The 20,646-nt window shown below is 51.0% G+C and overlaps 6 protein-coding genes across 6 annotated transcripts; 3 read left to right on the top strand and 3 right to left on the bottom strand.

Annotated features, from left to right (window-relative positions):
• Window positions 1–1,647: 1,647 nt before the first annotated feature.
• CDV56_103409 (glycosyltransferase family 20 protein) lies at window positions 1,648–3,354 on the bottom strand (the record flags this gene model as incomplete). Its single annotated transcript, XM_026757028.1, has 5 exons — window positions 1,648–1,699; window positions 1,754–2,093; window positions 2,158–2,528; window positions 2,587–2,962; window positions 3,054–3,354. 5 exons carry the CDS (start codon window positions 3,352–3,354, stop codon window positions 1,648–1,650), a joined length of 1,440 nt encoding a protein of 479 aa, XP_026612303.1.
• A 1,569-nt stretch (window positions 3,355–4,923) lies between these two features.
• CDV56_102904 (trehalose-6-phosphate synthase) lies at window positions 4,924–7,776 on the top strand (the record flags this gene model as incomplete). Its single annotated transcript, XM_026756523.1, has 3 exons — window positions 4,924–4,946; window positions 5,024–6,356; window positions 6,409–7,776. The coding sequence occupies 3 exons, from the start codon at window positions 4,924–4,926 to the stop codon at window positions 7,774–7,776; spliced, it is 2,724 nt and encodes a 907-aa protein (XP_026612302.1).
• An 800-nt stretch (window positions 7,777–8,576) lies between these two features.
• On the bottom strand, window positions 8,577–13,032 carry CDV56_102225 (putative chromatin assembly factor 1 subunit B; the record flags this gene model as incomplete). The annotated part of the gene is made up of 8 exons (XM_026755844.1): window positions 8,577–9,252; window positions 9,306–10,404; window positions 10,476–10,712; window positions 10,769–10,871; window positions 10,953–10,968; window positions 11,034–11,151; window positions 12,019–12,463; window positions 12,529–13,032. The coding sequence occupies 8 exons, from the start codon at window positions 13,030–13,032 to the stop codon at window positions 8,577–8,579; spliced, it is 3,198 nt and encodes a 1,065-aa protein (XP_026612301.1).
• A 337-nt stretch (window positions 13,033–13,369) lies between these two features.
• Window positions 13,370–15,953, top strand: CDV56_101815 (uncharacterized protein; the record flags this gene model as incomplete). The annotated part of the gene is made up of 4 exons (XM_026755434.1): window positions 13,370–13,419; window positions 13,502–13,827; window positions 13,887–15,625; window positions 15,702–15,953. 4 exons carry the CDS (start codon window positions 13,370–13,372, stop codon window positions 15,951–15,953), a joined length of 2,367 nt encoding a protein of 788 aa, XP_026612300.1.
• Window positions 15,954–16,658: 705 nt separating this feature from the next.
• On the top strand, window positions 16,659–17,765 carry FGAOX3 (alkene reductase; the record flags this gene model as incomplete). The annotated part of the gene is made up of 1 exon (XM_026755189.1): window positions 16,659–17,765. The coding sequence occupies one exon, from the start codon at window positions 16,659–16,661 to the stop codon at window positions 17,763–17,765; it is 1,107 nt and encodes a 368-aa protein (XP_026612299.1).
• Window positions 17,766–17,927: 162 nt separating this feature from the next.
• Window positions 17,928–19,653, bottom strand: CDV56_101297 (putative MFS transporter; the record flags this gene model as incomplete). The annotated part of the gene is made up of 6 exons (XM_026754916.1): window positions 17,928–17,939; window positions 17,992–18,944; window positions 18,990–19,027; window positions 19,083–19,191; window positions 19,242–19,403; window positions 19,461–19,653. The coding sequence occupies 6 exons, from the start codon at window positions 19,651–19,653 to the stop codon at window positions 17,928–17,930; spliced, it is 1,467 nt and encodes a 488-aa protein (XP_026612298.1).
• Between the last annotated feature and the right edge of the window lie 993 nt (window positions 19,654–20,646).

The following is a 20,646-nucleotide window of genomic DNA, read 5'->3' as shown; positions in this document are numbered from 1 at the left end:
CGCGGCCTACGTGCACAGGGCACACCTGATGAGTTTGCATCCCCACTCTGACAGCAGTTCATGTACATCAAAGCAACAGGATATGCGCACTCACCAGGTCTGCAAATTACGCCCTATTGCCACATCATGCCGAAGATCGGAAACTATAGCCCGGTATGTGCCCAGAGTCCTCAAGAGTCAGAGTTCCAGGGCAAATACATAGTATCGAAAGTAGGTATGATTTCATTTTCGAACATTTCCCCTCCAGTCCCTGAGACCCTGAACAACCACGGAGCAGTCACCTTTTCCAGCACCTCGGAGAATAAAAACAGAACAGAACAGCCTGGACAAGTGGACACAGCGCTCAGCGTTACAAGATCACCGCATCCTATCCCTAGCAGGGAGACTTGGTGGCGGAGACGCGCAAGCGTCCGTCTTGGCATTAGACAAGATCCGACTAGCGCGGCGCGTAGGGATCCACTCATCACTAAACCGATTTCTGATCACGACCGCAGGACAGTCAGAACTTCCAACTTCTCTCGAGCCCTAGACCCTGAGCTAGGGGGCTTGGCGAATGCCTCTGTCCAGGTCTGGGTCACTCTGGGACAGTCTGGCTTTTTGCATGCAGACCTTGGGAACTTTCAGATTCTCTCCATCTGGAAGGTCTTGGAACGTCTTCAGAGGAATGAATAATTTCTCAAGCATGCGCAAAGCAGAGTGCAGACTACATGATAGCATAGTCTTCTGAGAAGTTGAATGCAGAGTATGGAGTACTCCGTACAATGCCTCCTGATCCTGCAATTTAGGTATGTCACCACCATCGACACCAACTAACCCATAGAGGGTAAGCTCGAAACAGCCAATGAAAATGCCACCAATCCTGTTTGGGAAAAGTACCTAGATACCTACGTAGATAGTATGAGGCTCCCGAGTCCCGAGTCCCGACTGGCCTGCTGCGCCAGGACCACTAAGCCACGACTGATCCCAGAGACCCAGCCAGACCGATAAGCCACGATTCTGAGTGGCTGATGATGGAAAGCTGCGGATATGATTGGGGGAGGCTTTTACATACTTGGTGTCGATCACAGTAAATTGTACAGTACCCTTCTATGCTACCCTAACCGGGGCATGATGATCAGTACTAGGGGCACAGTATTGTTGAGTTACGATTGCAATTAGCGGTTAGCCAGCAATGAGCAAGAAGTCGATTTTGTCTATTTCCAAGATGCGGGGAAGATAAGTTAGGGATTTCCTGGAAAGGATATGGCGTAGTCATTATGAAGTCATATATCTCATGCTCTACCCCTAGTAAGAATATGCATCGAGTATTGACATTGTGGAACCATCTAGATTCGCTGTTACACTCAGGCAGGATTCATGCCAATGCTCATAATATCGGGGGATCTCCAGGATGATTTCACTGTGACATTGAAGCATTCATGTCTCAAGTTGATTGAGATCTGAATGTACACGCTTGAAGAGGTGACCTCAAATGAAAAAAATAAAAAGAAGAAAAATCTGGTTCGTATCTGCGTTGCCTATTGTCACTAATATTCTATTTACCTTTTGTTTGGTCATCGCTATGCATTGTGCAGGGACAGTTCGCCACGCTTAAATCCATACCCCGTAAAGAGAGTAGAATGAGGGGAAAAAAAGGAATAGCTTTCATCATGTCGAGCATTGAAGTAATTCTGCCACAAACGATTTGCCCCAAAAGGCACTGAACCCAATTAGCTTGCATACAGGGGGGTGATCCGCAGGGTGAAATACGTACCTCGTGTACTTGGAAATGTACTTGTAAAGCTTCTCAAACTTCTGGGCGCGCTGTTCATCACTCATTGAAACAGCCTCATGATACGCTCTAGCGAGCTCTTCCGTGTTCCATGGGTTGACAACGAGGCTACCGTTGAGACTTTGAGCAGCTCCTGCGAATTCAGAAAGGATCAAAACGCCCTTGCGCTTCTGCTGGGTTGCAATGTATTCGAATGATACCAGGTTCATCCCGTCTCGAGTAGAGGAGACAACGCAGGCGTCAGAGGCAGCGTACAGGGCGATGAGCTCATCAAAGCTAACTGACTTGTGCATGAAGTGAATAGGCATGTAGTCGACGGTACCTGTTTGAGTGAGGGTATCAGCGATATTGTTTTAGCGAACTTGAGCAAGGGATTCCTTTCTTACCAAATTTGCCATTGATACGTCCCACGAGCTCGTTCACCACCGCTCTGAGGTTCTGGTACTCTTCGACATCCTGTCGACTGGGAACGGCAACTTGGACAAGGACGACCTTGCCCACCCACTCTGGGTGGTTCTGAAGAAAGACCTCCAAGGCGTGCAACTTCTGCGGGATACCCTTGATGTAGTCCAAGCGATCAACGCTGACCATCAGTTTGGTGCCTTGGAACTTGCTCTCGAGGCTTGCGATGCGATTCTGCACTTTGGGGCTCTTCAGACCCTCCGTGAACTTATCCGGATCGATTCCAATCGGAAAAGCGCCTACGGCTACGGATCTGCCTTCGTATTTGACGCTGCTCGGGGTCGTGACCAGGCCTCTGTACGGCGCCATTAGCAATTATCGCGAAGCATGATCAGGGTCTTGAGCAGACCTACAGTAGATGTGAACAGCTGCTTAAGAAATGACGTGCATAGTCATAGGTGTGGAAGCCGATCAAGTCACAGTGCAACACACCGCGCAGAAGCTGGCCTCTCACAGGCAGAATTCTGTATATTTCACTGCTGGGGAAAGGTGTGTGCAGGAAGAAGCCGATCTTGTTATCTTTCTTGCCCGCGGCCCGTAACTCCTCGCGAAGCAATTCTGGAAGAAGCATGAGATGATAGTCTTGTACCCAAATCAGGTCGCCATCTTGCGCTTCCTTTGCAATTGTTTTGGCGAATAGAAGGTTGGCCTCACGATAGGCATCCCAAGCGCCTTCGTCGAAGACGATCTCGCCGGGGTGGTAATGGAGGAGGGGCCATAGAATCGAGTCTGAATACTCCAATTAGCGATGGAAAGTTGATGTTGTCGCTCGCACACCATCAGGCGCAGACTGTATAGACTGTTGGTAGTGGTGACTTACTGGAAAAGCCATTGTAATGACGATCAGCCAGTTTGTCGTCCATGAACACTGGAGTCGCATTGAACTCATCCTTCAGCCTCTTCTTCACCGACCCAATTTCATCCTCCGGCACTTCCAGGCCTGGCCAGCCATACCACTGGAAAGTGGTTGTTTTCGACAGACCACTCAAGCCAGTCACCAACCCTCCCGATGACATGGAGAACTCATACTTTCCTCCTTCCGACCGTCGAATTGTGATGGGAAGGCGATTCGAGACAATCAGGAGGCGATGGTCGCCTTCCGACCCGTTCGTGCTGGACATGACAGAAAGAACTCGTAGCTGTCTCGCAAAGCGGTGCGCGACCCGGAAACAAATGCCCCGCTTCGAAGGTAAAGCTGTAATTAGTTGATCGAGAATAAATGAGGGATGTGATTAGATGCAACTGAGATATCTGATACTAATAATACGATAGATTGAGTGAGTAATGTCAAGGAAGATAACCAGGACAGAAAGAAGCAATAAGAAAAACTTGGAAGAGCGCAAGCAGCCTGGAAGCTGGTGATGTTAACCCTTTTGCGGTGACGTTTTTCGTGTTTGTTACCCAAACTATACGAGGGGTACTTTGAAGGTCAGGTAGTTCCAGCAATGCAATTCTTTCTATCGATTAGAACATTCTGATCTACCATGATTCTCCGGATGATTCTAATTTCGAGGATAGCAGAGGGGAAAATATTCCACACCATACCATAGTAGTGACTATTCCATCTACTTCTCAGCAAGTAGAAACAGGGACATCGCACCGAGAAGCGGCGGGGTCCAGACTCCCGAATCTTTTTTATCGAACTGTCTCGAAAGATCCTTACCATAGTGGGGGAACTCCTAACGAGATATCTAGACTTCTTGCATAATCCCACGCAGACACTCTAATCCAGAGCTGATTGTCTACGGATCTGCCCGGCATTCAGGCCAGGAAATCGCTGTTATTGGGCCATTCCCTGCTCAGAACGGAGCGTTAGGCTGATGAATCTATGGCAGATGATATATCACACCTGTCAAAGCAAGTATGCAAGTCATGCACATTCACACCTGAGTAGGTTTGAGTCTATGTAGGTCCCTCGATCAGGTATGCAATATCTAGGAAGAGACTAGTTGATGAAGGACGGAAGGGGAAATGAGCGCAATTGAAGGCCATAGCCCATTCTCCACCACTGACAGTCCAAGGGGAAAAAACCCTCATATAGATGGCCGTCCAGTTGGATCAAGATAAGACTGATGATGATATTAACGATGATGCCCAAGGCACAGAAGCCTCCGGAAACCACCCCCTCCTTCGTCGTCTTCGGCTTCATTCATGCGCTTTTGAGTTCTTTTCTACCTTACCAATAAATCTCGGTTTGACTCTTTTCTCTCACCTGGAAGATCCCTCCCCCTCTTGTCCCTCTCCTACCCAAGAAAAGCCCAGAATGTTCTTTCCTGTCCCATCATATGCCTCAGCCTAAACATGCAGGTTCCATGGTCCAATCATCAACGTCATGATCCCATTGTTTATTCAAGATGCTGCGAGGATGTCTAAAGTCACCGGGAATTTCAGGATGCATTGATTTTGAGTGACCCGCAGAAACATATAGACAGCCATTCTTTTCTCCCATCAGCATCACCAACTTCACCTAGTCAAACCATCAGTGCCATCCATCATCACCACTCATCCTTTGGTCCGCAGCCCCCTCTCTCCGTACATCATCCGTTTTCCTCTTTGCCCTGAATTCCTCGAGCTTGAATTACTACCTAATAGTGGTTGACTCCCATTAGACTCTTGGATACGCTGCAGATAAAAACTTTCTTTGAGGTGTTGGAGAGGTTTTCAGGCTTCTCCTCCTGCCATCAGAATCAATGACGGTCTACATCGCCTCACTGTAAGTTGTGCCCCTCATTGTTGCTTGCCTTAGCTTCAGGTGGTTAGCGGCCGTGATAATCTTACATATCACATTAGCTTCCTTCCATACACCATTGACTTCCAAGCCACCGAGCTGAGGCATGCTCGTCGCAAGTCATCCACCAGCCACACTCCAATAGACGACCATGTTATTGGACGGCTGGCAGAGGCGCGTCAGAGACGCCACAACAAGTCGCTCAGTCTTTCCTTGACTCCTGGTGCGACTACGGATGATGAGAAAATCTTCAAGCCGTATGTCTCTCGGTCAGCGGGCGAGATACCCCAGGCAGATGATCCCAACGGTCCTGGACTTAGCGAACCCAGAACCATTTCTTGGGGTCAGAGTCGTAAATTTAATCAGCCACGATCCACGGCTCATGTTCATCCCGAACCATCAATCTTAAGAGCGTCAGATGCTGGGGATGACCTAAACAGCCAGCTCTACGATGGAATTTTAGAGACCCCAGATTCAGAGGAGGATCATGGAAGTCCCCGTGCGTTACTATGTGTTGATGACTGGGTTGTCAAAGCGGCAGAACAAGGCAATGGTGGGCTGCGCAATGCAGTCTATGCAGCCGAAGAAGCCGGTATTCTGACAGACAAGATGTGGGTGGGCACACTAGGCATGCCTACCGACTTGTTGAAGGATGCGACACGCGCCAGCATTTCCGAGACCCTCGAAGATGAGTACGAGTCGTTGACGGTATTTGTACGCGATAGCGAGTTCGACGGCCATTATGCCCATTTTTGCCGTTCAGTTTTGTGGCCAGCCTTCCACTATCAGATGCAGGAGAGCCCCCGACACACTGAATACGACGACTATTCCTGGAAACAATATGTCAAAGTCAACGAAGCGTTTGCCAACACCATCGCTGCACGATGGCGTCCCGGGGATAGCATTTGGATCCATGACTACCATCTTTTACTTCTTCCACAGATGCTCCGACAGCGGATACCCCAGGCAGAGATTGGGTTCTTCATGCATGCTGCTTTCCCGTCTTCCGAGGTGTTCCGCTGCTTGAATCCGCGCGATGCACTACTGAACGGCCTGCTCGGCTCTGACTTTGTCGGCTTTCAGACAGAGGAGTACTGTCACCACTTTCTGCAGACATGTAGCCGTCTTCTCAGTTTAGAAGTCACCGTTGGTGGCGTTCAACTGAAAGACCGCTTTGTCCGCGTCAAGAGTATTCCTATCGGAATCGACGCCAACGCCCTTGATGACCTACGCCAGACCAACGAGGTAAAGGACTGGATCGCGAATATTTCTTCCAGGTACAGCGGAAAACACCTAATTGTCGCAAGAGATCGATTGGATGCGCCGGGCGGGATCAAGCAGAAGCTGTTGGCATACGAACTGTTCCTGAAGAAGTATCCCAAGTGGAGGGAAAACGTAAGTTTCCATTTTCTATTTGAGCCATGAACCGACGTACTAATGAACACAGGTCGTTCTCATCCAGATAGCATCGGCATCTGAGATGCCAGAGCTAGAGTCTCAAATCTCAAAGGTAGCAACGAGGATAAATTCCAAGTACTCGACGCTCACTCACCAGCCGCTCGTGCTCTTGAGTCAAGACATCAGTTACTCTCAATTCTTGGCCTTAATGAGCGTGGCGGAGATTTTTATGGTAACAAGTCTGCGAGAGGGTATGAACTTGACAAGCCATGACTACATCCACTGCCAGGACGGCAAAGTGACACCGCAATACCATGGATCCCTGATCCTGAGCGAATTCACTGGCAGTGCTTCGATCTTTCATGGCCACGAATTTCTCGTCAACCCGTGGGACTACAGAGAGGTCGCAGATGCGATTAACAAGGCACTCGAAATGTCGCCTGAGCAGAAGCAACGCAACTGGGAGTTCCTGCTTGAGAGGAAAACACCTCACACAGCCGTAGCGTGGTGCAACTCGTTCAAAGCAGCCCTTGCCGAAGCTCACAGCGCGCAACTGTCCCGCGAACTCAGTCTTGTTGCAACACTCTCAGTACCCGCATTGAAAAAGTCATATGAGAAGGCGACCAAGCGACTCTTCTTTCTCGAAGATGAAGGAACCAGCCCTGTATCCGCCGAAACAACATCGCTGCTGGAAGCACTTCTCCGGGACCCAAAGAATCTGGTCTACGTTACAAGCAACAAAAGCCCGGAGCAGATCGAATCACAATTTGCAAGCTTCTCCGATAAAATCGGATACGTCGCCGAGAATGGTTGTTTCAAGCGGGAAATTGGAACAACTCAGTGGAAGCCGCTGGTGGATATGGAGAGGGCGAAGGACTGGAGGAACGGTATCCGTCGGGTTATCCAATACTACCAGGAAAGAACAGACGGTAGCGTCTTGGAAGAACGTCGCTGTCTGTTGAATTTCTGGTACAACAATGCTCAAGATCCCGAGATCGCCGCCCGGCAGGCCTCCGACCTTGCCGACATGATCAACGGCTCCCGCGGCAGCGAGGCCATCCGCGTCGTCCTCACAGATGGAGCAGTCAGCGTCGAACCCTTGGACGTCACAAAAGCAAAGGCCGCAGAGTCCATCCTGGAGCAGTTGCCGCAGGCCCCGGACTTCCTCTTCGTGGCCGGCGGCTCCCGCGGCGATGAGGCGCTCTTCCGCTGGGCCAACCGTCTGCATGGCGAAGATAAGATACCGGACGTGATCACAGTCACCGTGGGCTCTCACGCCACCGAGGCTACGGCGGTGCTTCCCACCGGCATGAGCATCGCGGACGTTGTCAACATCCTGACTTCCTCGAGTGTGAATGGTGCGAATGGTCATGAGCCTACTGTCAATGGTGACAATTCCGCCTCCCCTTCCTCATGAAGGCTGTGACACTCAAGACGCCATGACCCTAAATTAACCTTGTTGAATTTTCTGCTACGATACCTACGGCATGATGACATGATTTCCTACTCCTGCTTCCTTTGTACCTTAGCCTCACTTTTCATTCTTGGGAAAGAGGGATACACGTGGATCATAATGGTTAATCTGTCTAGACGCTTAGACAGACCAATATACATCCTTATTTCTTTCTTGCTCCTATACTAGTATCTCTTCCGTAAGAAAAAGCTGGTTGACTGCACTATAACCAGACAAGAGATAGGTCCACATTTGCGTACAATGAATACGTTAAGAAGCAACAAGCATGAAGTGGAATTGAGAGAAATCTTCATAGACCATCACTCCTCACGCTAAATTGTTGCTTCGAATGAAGAAACCTTAAACAAAACACATCTCGTCCCCTCCCTGAAATGTAAATACCCGTAGACCTCTGATGTGATGTCAGACAAAGCACAAGCTAAGAAAAACTGGGATCAGAGCAAATCGAAATTGTTCGGAATGAAAGAAGGTGAAATTACATCGCGCCATACAAAAAGATATGACAGTGCCCGACCCAGCAACCGAGATCCCAGCATGCGGCGGACAGACTCCCCAAGCCAGATTATAAAAAAAGGGCCGTAGGCAGACGAATGGAAGCAAGGAGGAGAATTGATAGATAAAAACATAAATCATTAGGGTTGTGCTATGAACACTCACATGATTGTGAAGTTGTGTCGACAATCAACCGAAAACTCAAGATCATCAATGCTTAACTAGACTATAAGTAATTGCTCATGGAAGGCTCAGCCACCAACGCCGGCATTATAAGATTCATCGTTCGGAGGTGAAGAGGAAGGGGGAGGATTAGAATTCGTGCCGGCGGAAATAAGAGTAGGGGCTACACGTCTCTTCTTCGGCTGTTGTACTTGCGGGACCGAGTTCTGGTCCTTTGGGTCCTCCTTCTCAGACTCGCTGATGTCTCTTTTACCCAACACACTGTTGCTCACAGAGTTCGTCCCACTTTGCGACACTGCAGACATTGGTGTCTGGGGTGGTGTAGTAAGCGGCAGAATCGGGGGTTGAGCCGAATTAGTGGCAGTGACGAGCGGCACTGATCCTAGAGTGGGTGTTGGATTGTTGACCACAGAAGTGCCCGATTGCTGGGCCGTTGCCTGTTGAACGGGAGATTGTGCAGTCATTGAACAGGTGGAGTTGGATCGTGCGGGACTTGCTGGAGGTACTTCGGCTGGCTGGACCGGTGTCGAGCTCAAAGAGGGTTGGCTCAACTTGAGGGGCGAGGGGATATTGGCCGAGGACGGTAGTGGTGCTTGATTTGCGGAAGTCGTGCCAGCGTTCGCAGGATGCTGAGCTGCTCCAACTGGAGCTGTATACGGCTGGCCCAACTCTCCGGGGGCAAATGACAACGTTGAGCAGAAGCCGTCAGAGGAGCTCATTATTAATGTTAAGCCATCATTCGACCTGATTTTGTCAGTGTTCCGAACGCATTGTAAATCAAATGTCAGAGAACTCACCATGTCAGATCTGTAAATGTCGCAAAATGCAAGTTGCTCACAACACACAAGGGAGTCTGTTGTTGCGTGTCGTACACCAAAACGGCGTCCTGCGTAGCCACCGCGTACACAATCCGGTATGGTAACGAGAAAACCGGACTCGGACTCTGGCCAGCAGAAGCTCCTTCACCCTCGGCGTTTTTGGACGCAGTGTTAGCTTTAGACAACTCGCTTGCAGAAGGAGTCGACGACGGAGGCTCCATGGAAGGCTTGTCAGGCGTCGCCTTCGTGGAAACTGCTGGTTCAGGAAGAGATGCAAAGGATTCTTCCCCAGAGGAGGTATCCAGGGTAATATGTCGGGCAGGCTGAGGAGCCTTGCGCAAAGTATACAGAATTGGAGAGCACTTAACCGCAACGGAGGGCTTCTTATGGCCCGGCAGATGAGAGACAGGGGGCTTGTTGAAGCCTGCACGGGTGTAGACGTACACTGTGTTAATGATCTCATCTGTGGTTTTTGTGGGATCTGTGGCAGGAACATGCGAGGTCTTGTACTGGCCAGCTGGAGTGAACAGTAGACTTCCATCAGGGGTGAATGTCAGTCGCCTGAAGAATGACGTGAAAGTCTCATTGGCATAGATGTTGGCGTTCTTGACTGTGAGACCACCCAGGACGTTTGGCGAGGCTACTTCTAGTGGCTTGACGGCGGGTAATGGCAGGGAAGGTGCCGGAGATGCAGAGCGGCGAATCGAGGGTGATGAGCCAAAGGAAGAACGGCGACTATGAGATACCGGAGGAGGATCCATAGGCAAATGATAGGTCAATGGTGTACCCGGAGTCGAGGTAGCGGGAGAAGCAATAGCAATGGAATTGCCTGTTGCGGGCTGGGACCGAATAGAAAGGTCAGGCGGAGCAGGGCTGCTGGACGAGATGCGTTTGGCTGGAAGATCCATCTTCAGGAACTTCCCGTGAGACGTTAATGTGAATTGGCCATCCTTTGTCTTCAAGCTGTAGATGTGGACAGATCGATCCGATGACTGGGTAGCAACAAATTCATTCAGAGGATCCCAAGCCACTCCTTGGACGTAGTGCGAATGCTCTGCAATCTGCCGAACCATTTGCCCTGAAAGTATTTGGTTTTAGCCTCATGATGGGGATACAAATTCTAGGAGAGGCGACGAGGATTTAACGCACCAGTCTGCGCATTGTATATTCGAGCAATGTTGTCCATGCTCCCTGTGATAATGAAGACCCCGTCTGGAGACCACGCAAGGTCATAAATCTCAGCACCGGAGGACCGGCACATATGCTTCACACGCCACGTTTCCTTGTCGTCCGACCGGTCCTCCCCTAACCCAGGCTGGGTCTGCAGCTCTGACGGGACCCAGAGAAGAACGTTCCCGTCATCTCCTGCAGATGCCAGCATCTCGCCTAGAGTCATACATCAGAAGACTGTTATCTCACTATAGACAAACCAGTGTATGTACCTTTCGGGCTGAAGCGGACCACATTGACGGCCTGTGTGTGTTTCACAAGTGTGCTTAGATAGGTCACCTTTCGATCTTCACCTGTAGACTCGACTTTCCATAGCTAGTGATTCGAGGTCAGAGTCGACGAAGGAAGCGAGAGAGGGAGGGAGGGAGGAGGAGATGTAGGTGGTTGGAAGCATACTCGAACATTGTTATCACTAGGTTAGACAAGAAACATTAGCAACGCCTCGACAGATGTATTGAGTAGGTCACCTAGACGTACTTTCCAGCCGTAGCAAGGCGCCCTTTACCATTGGGGTCGAAATGGACCGAGTAGATTGGGGCATTGTCATTGTGCCACGCGATGAGCAATGGCGTAGCCTTCATGGTGCGCACAAAAGCTCAATGCCCCAGAAAGTCTGCGTTAATGTGATCAGGAAGGATAGTGTTCGTAATGGGATAGATCAGGAGGTCGAAATTGTGGCAAGATGGGGATCTTCAAAGCTGGGAATCCGTAAGGGTGCGTGTAGTTAGTAAAGTTACAGTAGCAGCTACAGCGGAGAACGTGGAACAATAATCAGACGTCTCGTTATTGAGGAGCGAGGTGTTATAAGACAAATTCGGTAGCGAGTATTTGCTTATGAGGAGAACGGGAGAATGAAAGGACAATGAGGTAGCGTATCCGAAATCATCCAATAATGCAAATGAGGTCGAACACAATGGCAGCTGTCGTCGAGTGGTGATGTCGTTGGTTGATGATGGTTTGTTCGTCGGTTGCCCGTCGGTCCCTCGTGTCTCACGCCGACGCGCTCGGCGAATCGCAGCGCATCTTCCATTTTAACCAAATCGGGCTTTGCTTTACCTGTACAGTATGCGTAGATGTGCAACCAAGATTCTGCAAATATTGGCCCCTAGTAGGTCCTTCGACTTAATACTTCGATGCCATGATTAGTGTAGTCACGTTACGCGATAATCAGTCTCTATCGCTCCATATAAGCAGTCTACAATACTGTACATGGTGACATGCAATGCTCTCAGTAACGAAAGTATGTCGCCCTCTTCATCAGGTAAATACTACTGATAAATAGAGCCTGTCTGCTAGAGAAGTAACAAAACAAATTCATTCATTCCGCATCCCATGGTGAACGCCAAATGCTCGCTTCCGAAACCATAATGCTACGTCTTTCCACTGAGATAGATCCAACCATGCAAGAGTAATGATACAAGAAAACCTGTCGAAGTTCTGGACGATCATGTAACCCACTTACCAATCGTCTCTCCAAACCAACTGACAGCCCTCTCGCGCCGTTTCAAACGTGCATCCTCCTGTGTCTTCATGAACGGACTGGCCTCTTGCACATACATCTTCTGTTGTTCGATCTGCGCATTGTGTGCCCGGATCTCCAATTCCCTCTCATGGGGTGTAAGTTGCTCCAGTGGCTTCGACGGTTTGAATCCGGGCGGAATCTCCTCACCACCGGGGACCTCAAGACTACCCGGGGTATCGTGGGATTTGAGTTGCTGGGGCTTCGCCTGCGGGTTGAAGAGCGATGTGAGGGGCGGTGGTTCCTGACCAGCCGCCCGACACTCCGCGACTCGCTTCTCATAATCCAGCATCTGGTGGTATAGTTTATCCGCATGCATTTGAATCCGTTCTTCCTTTTCCTCGTCCCAATCGAATGAGGCGGCGTAGCCTAATGCCTGGAGGAATTTCTGAGCCGGTATCAGCATACATCGCCCACAAAAAAAGGTTCTGAAGCAGTAACTCCGGTACTTACAGATTGAGTGGTGAAGCAACGAGAGAACGTTGCGTTTTCCTCGGAGCAGGAAGTCACACGAGCCTGCAGTCGCTTCTGCCAATTACCGGTCTGGAAACATAAGGTCAAGGCTTCATGCTCCAATGCGCAATTTTCCATGGCTGCCCGGTGCACGGTGTCATTATGCTTCTTGTATTTCTCGATCACCCTTTCCGCGCCCTTCGATTCTGATCCGCCCTCTTCCTGAGGAGGCTTGTAGGTTTTCCACAGGTGAGCATATCGGCCATCGGGGAAGAGTGAAGCGGAGGGAACGGAAGGTTGCGAGGGCTCGCCAGCTTCGGCAGATGCGCTTGGCTTTGGTGCTTGTGTTTGAGAATCTATTGTCTTTGAAGGTTCTTGCGTAGAAGGAATCGATGTCGTAGGCACGTATTTTGCTGGAGCTTCATTTTCAAGGTACTCTCTGAGGCCCGGGTCAAGCCTCTTGACAGGATCATCTTGGTTCGAACTGCCCCAGAACCAACCCATTTTACTTAATATCGTCAGTAGTTGCGAATTATACAGTAGAGAAAAAAGACAATTGCAATTAGCTGAGGTCTGAGGAAAGATATCCAGCAGGACTGTGGAGATGTGGAAATGGAGCCGATAATTTGGGCCATCCTCAGTTTCCCGCCAAACCGTTTTGGGCCAATGTAGTCCCTCCATCGGTTCCATCCAGCTGCTCTTCATACAACAACAAAGCTCGATCTCGAGCTCCACGTATAGCAGCATATCGCGTCGATTTGCGCGTTGAATAGCGCCGCTTCTCCATCATGAATTCTAGTATGCTCTCAACGCTCACTCTAATAACTGATAGACTAATGCAATGGCGACAGATCGAGAGGAGCGGCTGCAAATGCGGCAGCGCGGAGCAGCGTACGCGCATCACTTTATCCCTCCGACTCGCCGTCCGATTGTTCAAGAAAGTAGGATGCTAACAGTACGATTGATATGGCAGAACGCGCAAAACAAAAGCAATTGACTTCGGATTCTCATTTGGACTTGCTTCGGCACCCGCAGAGTCCACGTCGGAACCCGCGTCGCAACCCGCCGAGACTGGCACTGTCACCGAACCTGCTGGCCCTCCACAAACTACATCAGCACCAGGAGAAACAGCACCGTCGCGGCTATCACCAGCACGGACACCTTCATCTCGGAATATAGGTTCTAGCCAGCGGACACCAGGAAGTGCGCGCAATGGCCTCCCCGAACGACCGTCGATGTTCGATATACCCTCGGATAGGGAGTTAGAACTTGGGCGCAGCAGCAAAAGGAGAAAGATTGGTAGGTTCTTGAGGACTCCTAATAATTTGGCTACAGTATCTTACAATGTGACATTTAAGAATCTCCCAGCAAGGTTGCTCAAACATCGGCCAGTTTCGACATTACAGCCCAAGAGACCAGTATAGCACAGCCCCAGCCGAACAGCCCGACAAAGAGCACACAAGAAGTAATTCGCGATGGACCACAGGCTGCGTCACCTACCACAAACGCCGTACAAGTATCCGAAGATGCAACTGAACCGGCCGTTCCGTCAATATCAAACAGCCTGGTCAATGACCAGACAACGGCGGATGAGAACCCGGAGTTTCATGGCGCAGCGGAAGAAACTACGGCGATGCGAAATGATGTACAACTACAAAACGGCTCGAATTCGCCGCCCCTGGACACCACGAGCGCCGAGCGCAGCAGACGAGAGTCAGAAACCCACGAACTCCCTCCACCAGAAGCTTTGGTGGTGCCGCAAGAAGTTTTCCCAGAGCAGGTGGTGGAAGAGCAGGCGGGGCCAGAGCAAGTGATGCTATCCCAAGCCGATGAAGACACACAACAGCCTACGCGAGCCCCAGAGGTACCAAATGAGCAGCACATCGCTACTGAAATGAAGGAGCTACAGCCTCAGCGCCAGAAGCGCGCAAGGGGCAGGCCACCAGCATCTAGCCGATCGCGTTCAGCTACTGGTGAAGGCTCAGAGCGAAATGAAGATGACCCGCCAGAGCAAACGGCGGCTCCAGATCATCCGAGCAAAAGACTTCGAGGCAAGAGTACAAGGAGTGCCCGAAGTACATCGAGTGCTCTTACCGATAACGTTGTTACCGATACCAACTTAGCCGACGGACAGGACGCGGTACAGCCTGAGACGGACGGTGGCGACACTGCAGCAAGGGGCCAGGATGTTGAGCAACCAGTCTCGCAGAAACCACACCAGAAGAAGGGCAAGCGTGCTGGACGCGCTGGCAAGGCCCAACCTGTGGAGACTGAGCAAGACAAATCTGATCAGTCGGGTGAGACAGTTCGGCAAGAGGGGCAACCACAGCCAGGCAGGGAGCAAAAGCCGGAGTCGGAGCCTGAGCCTGAGCCTGAGCTGCAACCTGAGGCCGAACCCGAACCCGAGACTGCAAACAGGACGGAATCTCCAACAGCCCAGGAAAATTCTTCACGACCTAAGAAACGTCGTGGAAGACCGTCGTTAGCATCGAGAAGGGATGACAGCACAGCAACGCAGCCTGAAGAGCGACAAGAGACACAGCAAGAGGCTGAAGAGGAGAATCCTAAACCTACGAGGAAGCGGACCAGACAACCTCGCGGTGAAACCGTACCCGTGACTGTCCACCGTCTGGTGAATGTCGCTTCGCTGGCACCAGGAGCTTCTCGTCCTGATTCACCAGTGGAAGATGGCGAATCGGCCGATGAACTGGCCACCAGGGGGAAGACTAAGCTCCCCAATAGAGGGGGTGTCAACCCAGCCGATGTACTGAGCCAGATTTGCCGAGAGACGCTGGAAAAGACCCTCACTACTCTTAAGAACGGAATAGCCAATGAGACAAACCCGGCACGACGTGCGGAATGGACCCGCAAGAAGAAAGCCGTCGAGGCTTTCGAAACAGAACTTGAGAGTCGGCTGTTTGAGTTGAGCGAGATGCTGGATAGTAACTTTGTTCTCGGCGTCCAGCTGAAGAAAGCAAAGCGGGAAATGATGGACTTGCGGGGCCGGCTCTACCAAGTCCGCAAAGAGAGAGAGGCGGTTGCTTTACGAATGGATGCAGTGCGCCGAAAGCATGCAGAGGAGGAAAGTGCGAGAATGGTAAGCTATGCGCCCCAGTTCAGAAGTCTATAGCTACATCTTCGATGTGTGTGTGATTGGTATCTGATGTTTCCAGGCCCGCATTTCTATCAACAATTCCTTGCATAGTCTCGAGCTTGCGGTCGAACGAAGCCAGAATCGTGCTTCTGCCAATGCCGACGACACAGAATCGGCTGATGCTTCCCCCACAGTTGGCCTGGAGTTTATGCTCCGTAGCGTTGCAGAAGCAGTGAGCTCTACTGCTCCCGGAGCTCAAGGTGGTCTCTTGGACCAGATCAAAAGCTTCAATGCACAATTAGAAGCAACAGCTCGCAAACTGGAGAGCTGACAGTGTATTTATTCTTGCTTGTTGATTACTATGACGCTCAATACCCTTTGATGACTTGCTGGATCGTGTGTTTCCAGATACTCCTGTGTGTGGTGACTGGCGAACATGACCATTTGATTTGCATTGGCTGCATATACTCGACCTGATATATCAAAGTACACTCTTGCCTTGCTTCTGTTTAGTCCAGACTGAACGTAACAGCGCCACTGACGCACAGCATACCCCTGTTGTAGCCTTGTAGGATCACTCTGTCTCTTTCCCTCATCAGATAGAGACCTAGCTGCCTGAGGCAAGAACTGAACCCGCCACTCAAACAAGGAAATCAATCGGATCGGATCAATTCAAATGACGAAATTTGTCCGAAGCATTTGTCAGCCAAATTCTGACCAATCAATGCCAACAATTTGCGGCATGGCTCTTGCGAATGTTGTTCCCCTTTTCTCGTTATGGAGCAGATTTCGCTGATTTTTTGGTTGCCGCGCTAAATTTCGCCGTCCTCGGGATTTACGGAGCAGATGTGATTTGAAATCAAGCAGTGGGGACAGCTTACAGCCTCTATAGTGTTGTCCTAGACACAATGCTTTCCAGAGGTTGTAGGATAAAAGCCGACGGCCTCCCGGTATTGTCTCGCCTCAATTAACACACTAGGCGAGCTATTGGCACTTCCTGAGTGAAATCAAGTTCCAAAACCCCAAGAAACCCACCATGTCGAAACTCTTCTCCCCCATCCAGGTCGGGCGCATGCAACTCGGCCACCGCCTGGCCATGGCCCCCATGACCCGATTCCGCGCGGACGACGACCACGTCCCCCTCCCCATGGTCAAGGACCACTACGAGCAACGCGCCGCCGTCCCCGGCACCCTCCTCATCACCGAAGCCACCCTCGTCTCCCCGCGCGCAGGCAGCTACCCCAACGTCCCGGGGATCTGGAGCGAGGCGCAGATCGCGCAGTGGCGCCAGGTGACCGACGCCGTGCACGCCAAGGGCTCGTACATCTACATGCAGCTGTGGGGTCTAGGCCGCGTCGCGAACCCGGAGACCCTGAAGAAAGAAGGCGGTTTCGACCTCGTGTCTAGCAGCGACGTCCCCACGGACGAGACGGCGCCCGCGCCGCGGGCCCTCACCGAGGAGGAAATCCATGCCTTCATTGCGGATTATGCGCAGGCGGCGCGGAACGCCATCGCCGCGGGCTTTGACGGCGTCGAGATCCACGGCGCGAACGGATACCTCATCGACCAGTTCACCCAGGACACGGCGAACAAGCGCACGGATGCCTGGGGCGGGAGTGTGGAGAAGCGCGCGCGCTTCGCGCTCGAGGTGATCCGCGCCGTCGTGCAGGCTGTTGGTGCGGACCGCACGGGGATCCGGTTCAGCCCCTGGAGTACCTTCCAGGGGATGCGGATGGCTGACCCGGTGCCGCAGTTCAGCTACCTGGCGCGGAAGACGGCGGAGTCGAAGCTGGCGTATGTGCATCTCGTCGAGTCGCGGATTTCGGGCAACGCGGACGCCGAGTCGACGGATCAGCTGGATTTCTTCCTCGAGGCGTATGGCCGTGCCAGTCCGGTGATTATTGCTGGTGGCTACAAGGCTGATTCCGCCCGGGAGGCGGTCGAGTCGCACTACAAGGATTACGACGTGGTGATTGGTGTTGGTCGTCCCTGGACATCTAACCCTGACCTGCCTTTCAAGTTCAAGGCCGGTATCCCTCTTCGGCCGTACGAGAGAGAGGTCTTCTATATGCCCAAGGATCCGAAGGGTTACATTGACTACGAGTTCAGCGAGGAGTTCAAGGCCACGCTGGTTGCGGCTTGAATCTGATGTCGCCTTTCCCATTTTCTCTGCTCATCGGTGTTTTCTAAAAAGATACCAAGCGCTTTGTCCTGTTGATCATGATTGATGACTGCATTGCATATCGCACAACATGGCGTGTATATAGGCTATAGAATTGACCTTCAATGATAGACCGTTGAGTTCTCAGTGCTTGTACTGTAGTCGAAGCTGTCAGAACCATGCTGTACCGCAGATGAGACGGACTCACCCTAAAATCTGGATTCTCCATGTCCGTTAGATCTAAAAAGCCAGAGTTCTCCAGGTGCTGTCGCTGGCCCTTCAAGTCCCGACGCCGATTCTCATACATATAGTAGCATTTCAACAGCACCGCAAAAACAATTGCTACCGAGACTGTCGCCACAATCGCAATCTTTGCCGGTATGTAGTCCGGCTCATCTTCCGTGCGGAATGTCAACGGACCCAGAATATTCCCGAGACAGAACGACATCAGCACGATCGCGTTCATGGTTACTTTCTTGGTGTGGCCTGCGACATTAGCACCAGCGATGGAGTACATCAACGGCAGAGCGGCCCCGATACAGTTGGTCAAGTAGTTCCCAGCTAGCTCGGCGGCTTTCATTCCATCATGGGAGAATGCCATCAAGCAGCCTCCGAGGAGCCCGCAGGCGAGGATCCCTATAAGACTCAGGCTTCGCTGATCAAAGCGACCGGCGAGATATGTGCCTGTCAGAATGCTGATCACGCTGACCACGCCGCCGGGGATGGTCAGTAGCTCGGTTTCCTTGACGGTGAAGCCGAAGCTTTTGATGATCAGCGCGGAGAAGCTGCTGATGGCGGCGTTGGAGATGTTCATTGCGGTCACGATCACGGCAATGAAGTAGGTCTGGGGGTCCTTGAATACCTCTGCGAATTGATTCATTTTGAAATGCTTGTTCTCAATACCTGTCCCGTTCTCCCGAAGACGCTCAATCGCCAGAAGTTTCTCCTCGTGGGTCAGCCGGGAAGCCATTGGATTGTCTGGGAGGAATATGACGACGCATATTCCCACGGCGATGGTGATCAGTCCAAAGATGAGGAACATGATCTGCCAGGATCGGAACCGGTCACCGGTATAGAAGAGGAGTCCATATGCAACGAGAGCTCCAACGATGGTGGCTGTTCCAGTACCTAAATACCAGAAACCTATCCGCTTGGGCTGTTCTGTGAGGGTTAGTAACGTCCTCAATGATGAGAGGTACACCTTACCATTCCTCTTGTACCACATGGAAGTAATCAAGATCAGTCTGGCACTTGTCAGAATGTTCTCAGACATTGAGATTGCAGGGGTAAGCAACATACGCCGGAGCAACTGCGCTTTCAAAACACCCTAGCAGGACACGGAGGACAATGAGCCCAGCATAATTTTTCGCAGCACAGTTCAAGGTAGTTAGGAGTCCCCATAACGTTACTACAGTCTGTAAGCTCCGCACAACATGCCTTACTGGCGAGAGCTCCTACCATTGACGCCAAGGTATTTCGCAGTAGGCAAACGTTGCATGAGATATCCTGTTGGAAACTCGAAGAACAGGTAAGAGACGTAAAATGCTAAGGCCAGATTCGAGAACTGGTCCGTCTGCATGCCGGTATCCTTGAGCAAACCCATGACAGAGGCATAATTGACTTGAGGTAGCGTGAGTCGCTGCAGAAATCAAGAACCGCTCGCGAGGTCTTACTTACTCAGAATCTTGTCCTGATACTGGAGAAAATAAATTGCCCACATAAGTGGGACGATCATCCAGTCGATTTTTCGAACAAGCTTCTCTTCATCGATCTCGGTAAGTGTCGCCGTTCCTTCTGAGACAAGGAAATCTAAGGCTGCGTCTGCCTCGGTTGAAGCTGCAGGGCTGAACTTCTTTGCTTCGATATCCATGCTTTAGTGGCCGTTCTGTGGTCTTCTTCGGCTCAAGTCGCCTGTTTCAGGAACTGGGCGCAAAACACTATTGTTGTAGCCAGAGTTCTGAAGAAAGGGCTTGACATGATGCTCTTGCTACTCTTCTTATACAGCTGGCTTTCGCTGCATTTGCGATGCCCATGTTATCAGTGCGGTCGCAGACAGTATGACTCGCATCAATGACCTTCCGAAAATGGATAATTGAAGACTGATAAGTGAGAGAGCAGCCGCAATGATAGAGACATGTTGATATCAACGCTTCTCCAACTGACAGGACTTCGTCCAATCGAACTTCCCTCGAGGAGTGAGATTATGTTGAGTCAGCGACAGAGAACATGATAACGCGGAGAAGCGTCTGCTGGATAGATACTCCAACTCTGGCGATCCGTCCGAAAGAAGCAGGTGATAATACTCCTCCATCGCACTGGAGATATCACTGATAAAGACGATATCGATCCCCGCGTGCGGAGAGATTTTAACAAACACCATGATGATAGGACTTGCATCATCAATGTGATTCATCAGAAACTTTTCATCAGTCATTTTGTTAGAGTCTGGTAGTCTCGATGGAGGATCATGAGACGAGTCCCTTGGCAGTGAGCTGTCACTCATAGCAGACAATGCTTTAGACAAGGGTCAGAGGCTTTTAGTCGTTCAAAAAGCTCCATGGTCCAACCTCCCCTAGTGAGGAAACTGCTGTGCAGTGAGAAGCCGAGAGCACTCTCAGATTATGTGGCCATTAGTATCACAATAGCAGCTGAGGTTAGTTGGTATGAGCATTCGGCTCCAAGATCACAAGATATGCCATTGAATATGGTCTCTCGGCCAGTTCAAGTACAAGAAATTGATCATTTCTCAATTCATCTCGCGAGAAAATCTTGGATCACTCTACATGGGCTCCTCACCCAGGCAACTGCTCTTCTCCTTACAGTACGCTCAACTGATCGAAGACGATATGAGCGGTGACTGTCC

The sequence above is a fragment of the Aspergillus thermomutatus genome (assembly GCF_002237265.1).
Source record: "Aspergillus thermomutatus strain HMR AF 39 chromosome Unknown NODE_178, whole genome shotgun sequence".
Classification (NCBI taxonomy): Eukaryota; Fungi; Ascomycota; class Eurotiomycetes; order Eurotiales; family Aspergillaceae; genus Aspergillus; species Aspergillus thermomutatus.
This window is presented reverse-complemented; position numbering and strand designations above follow the sequence as displayed.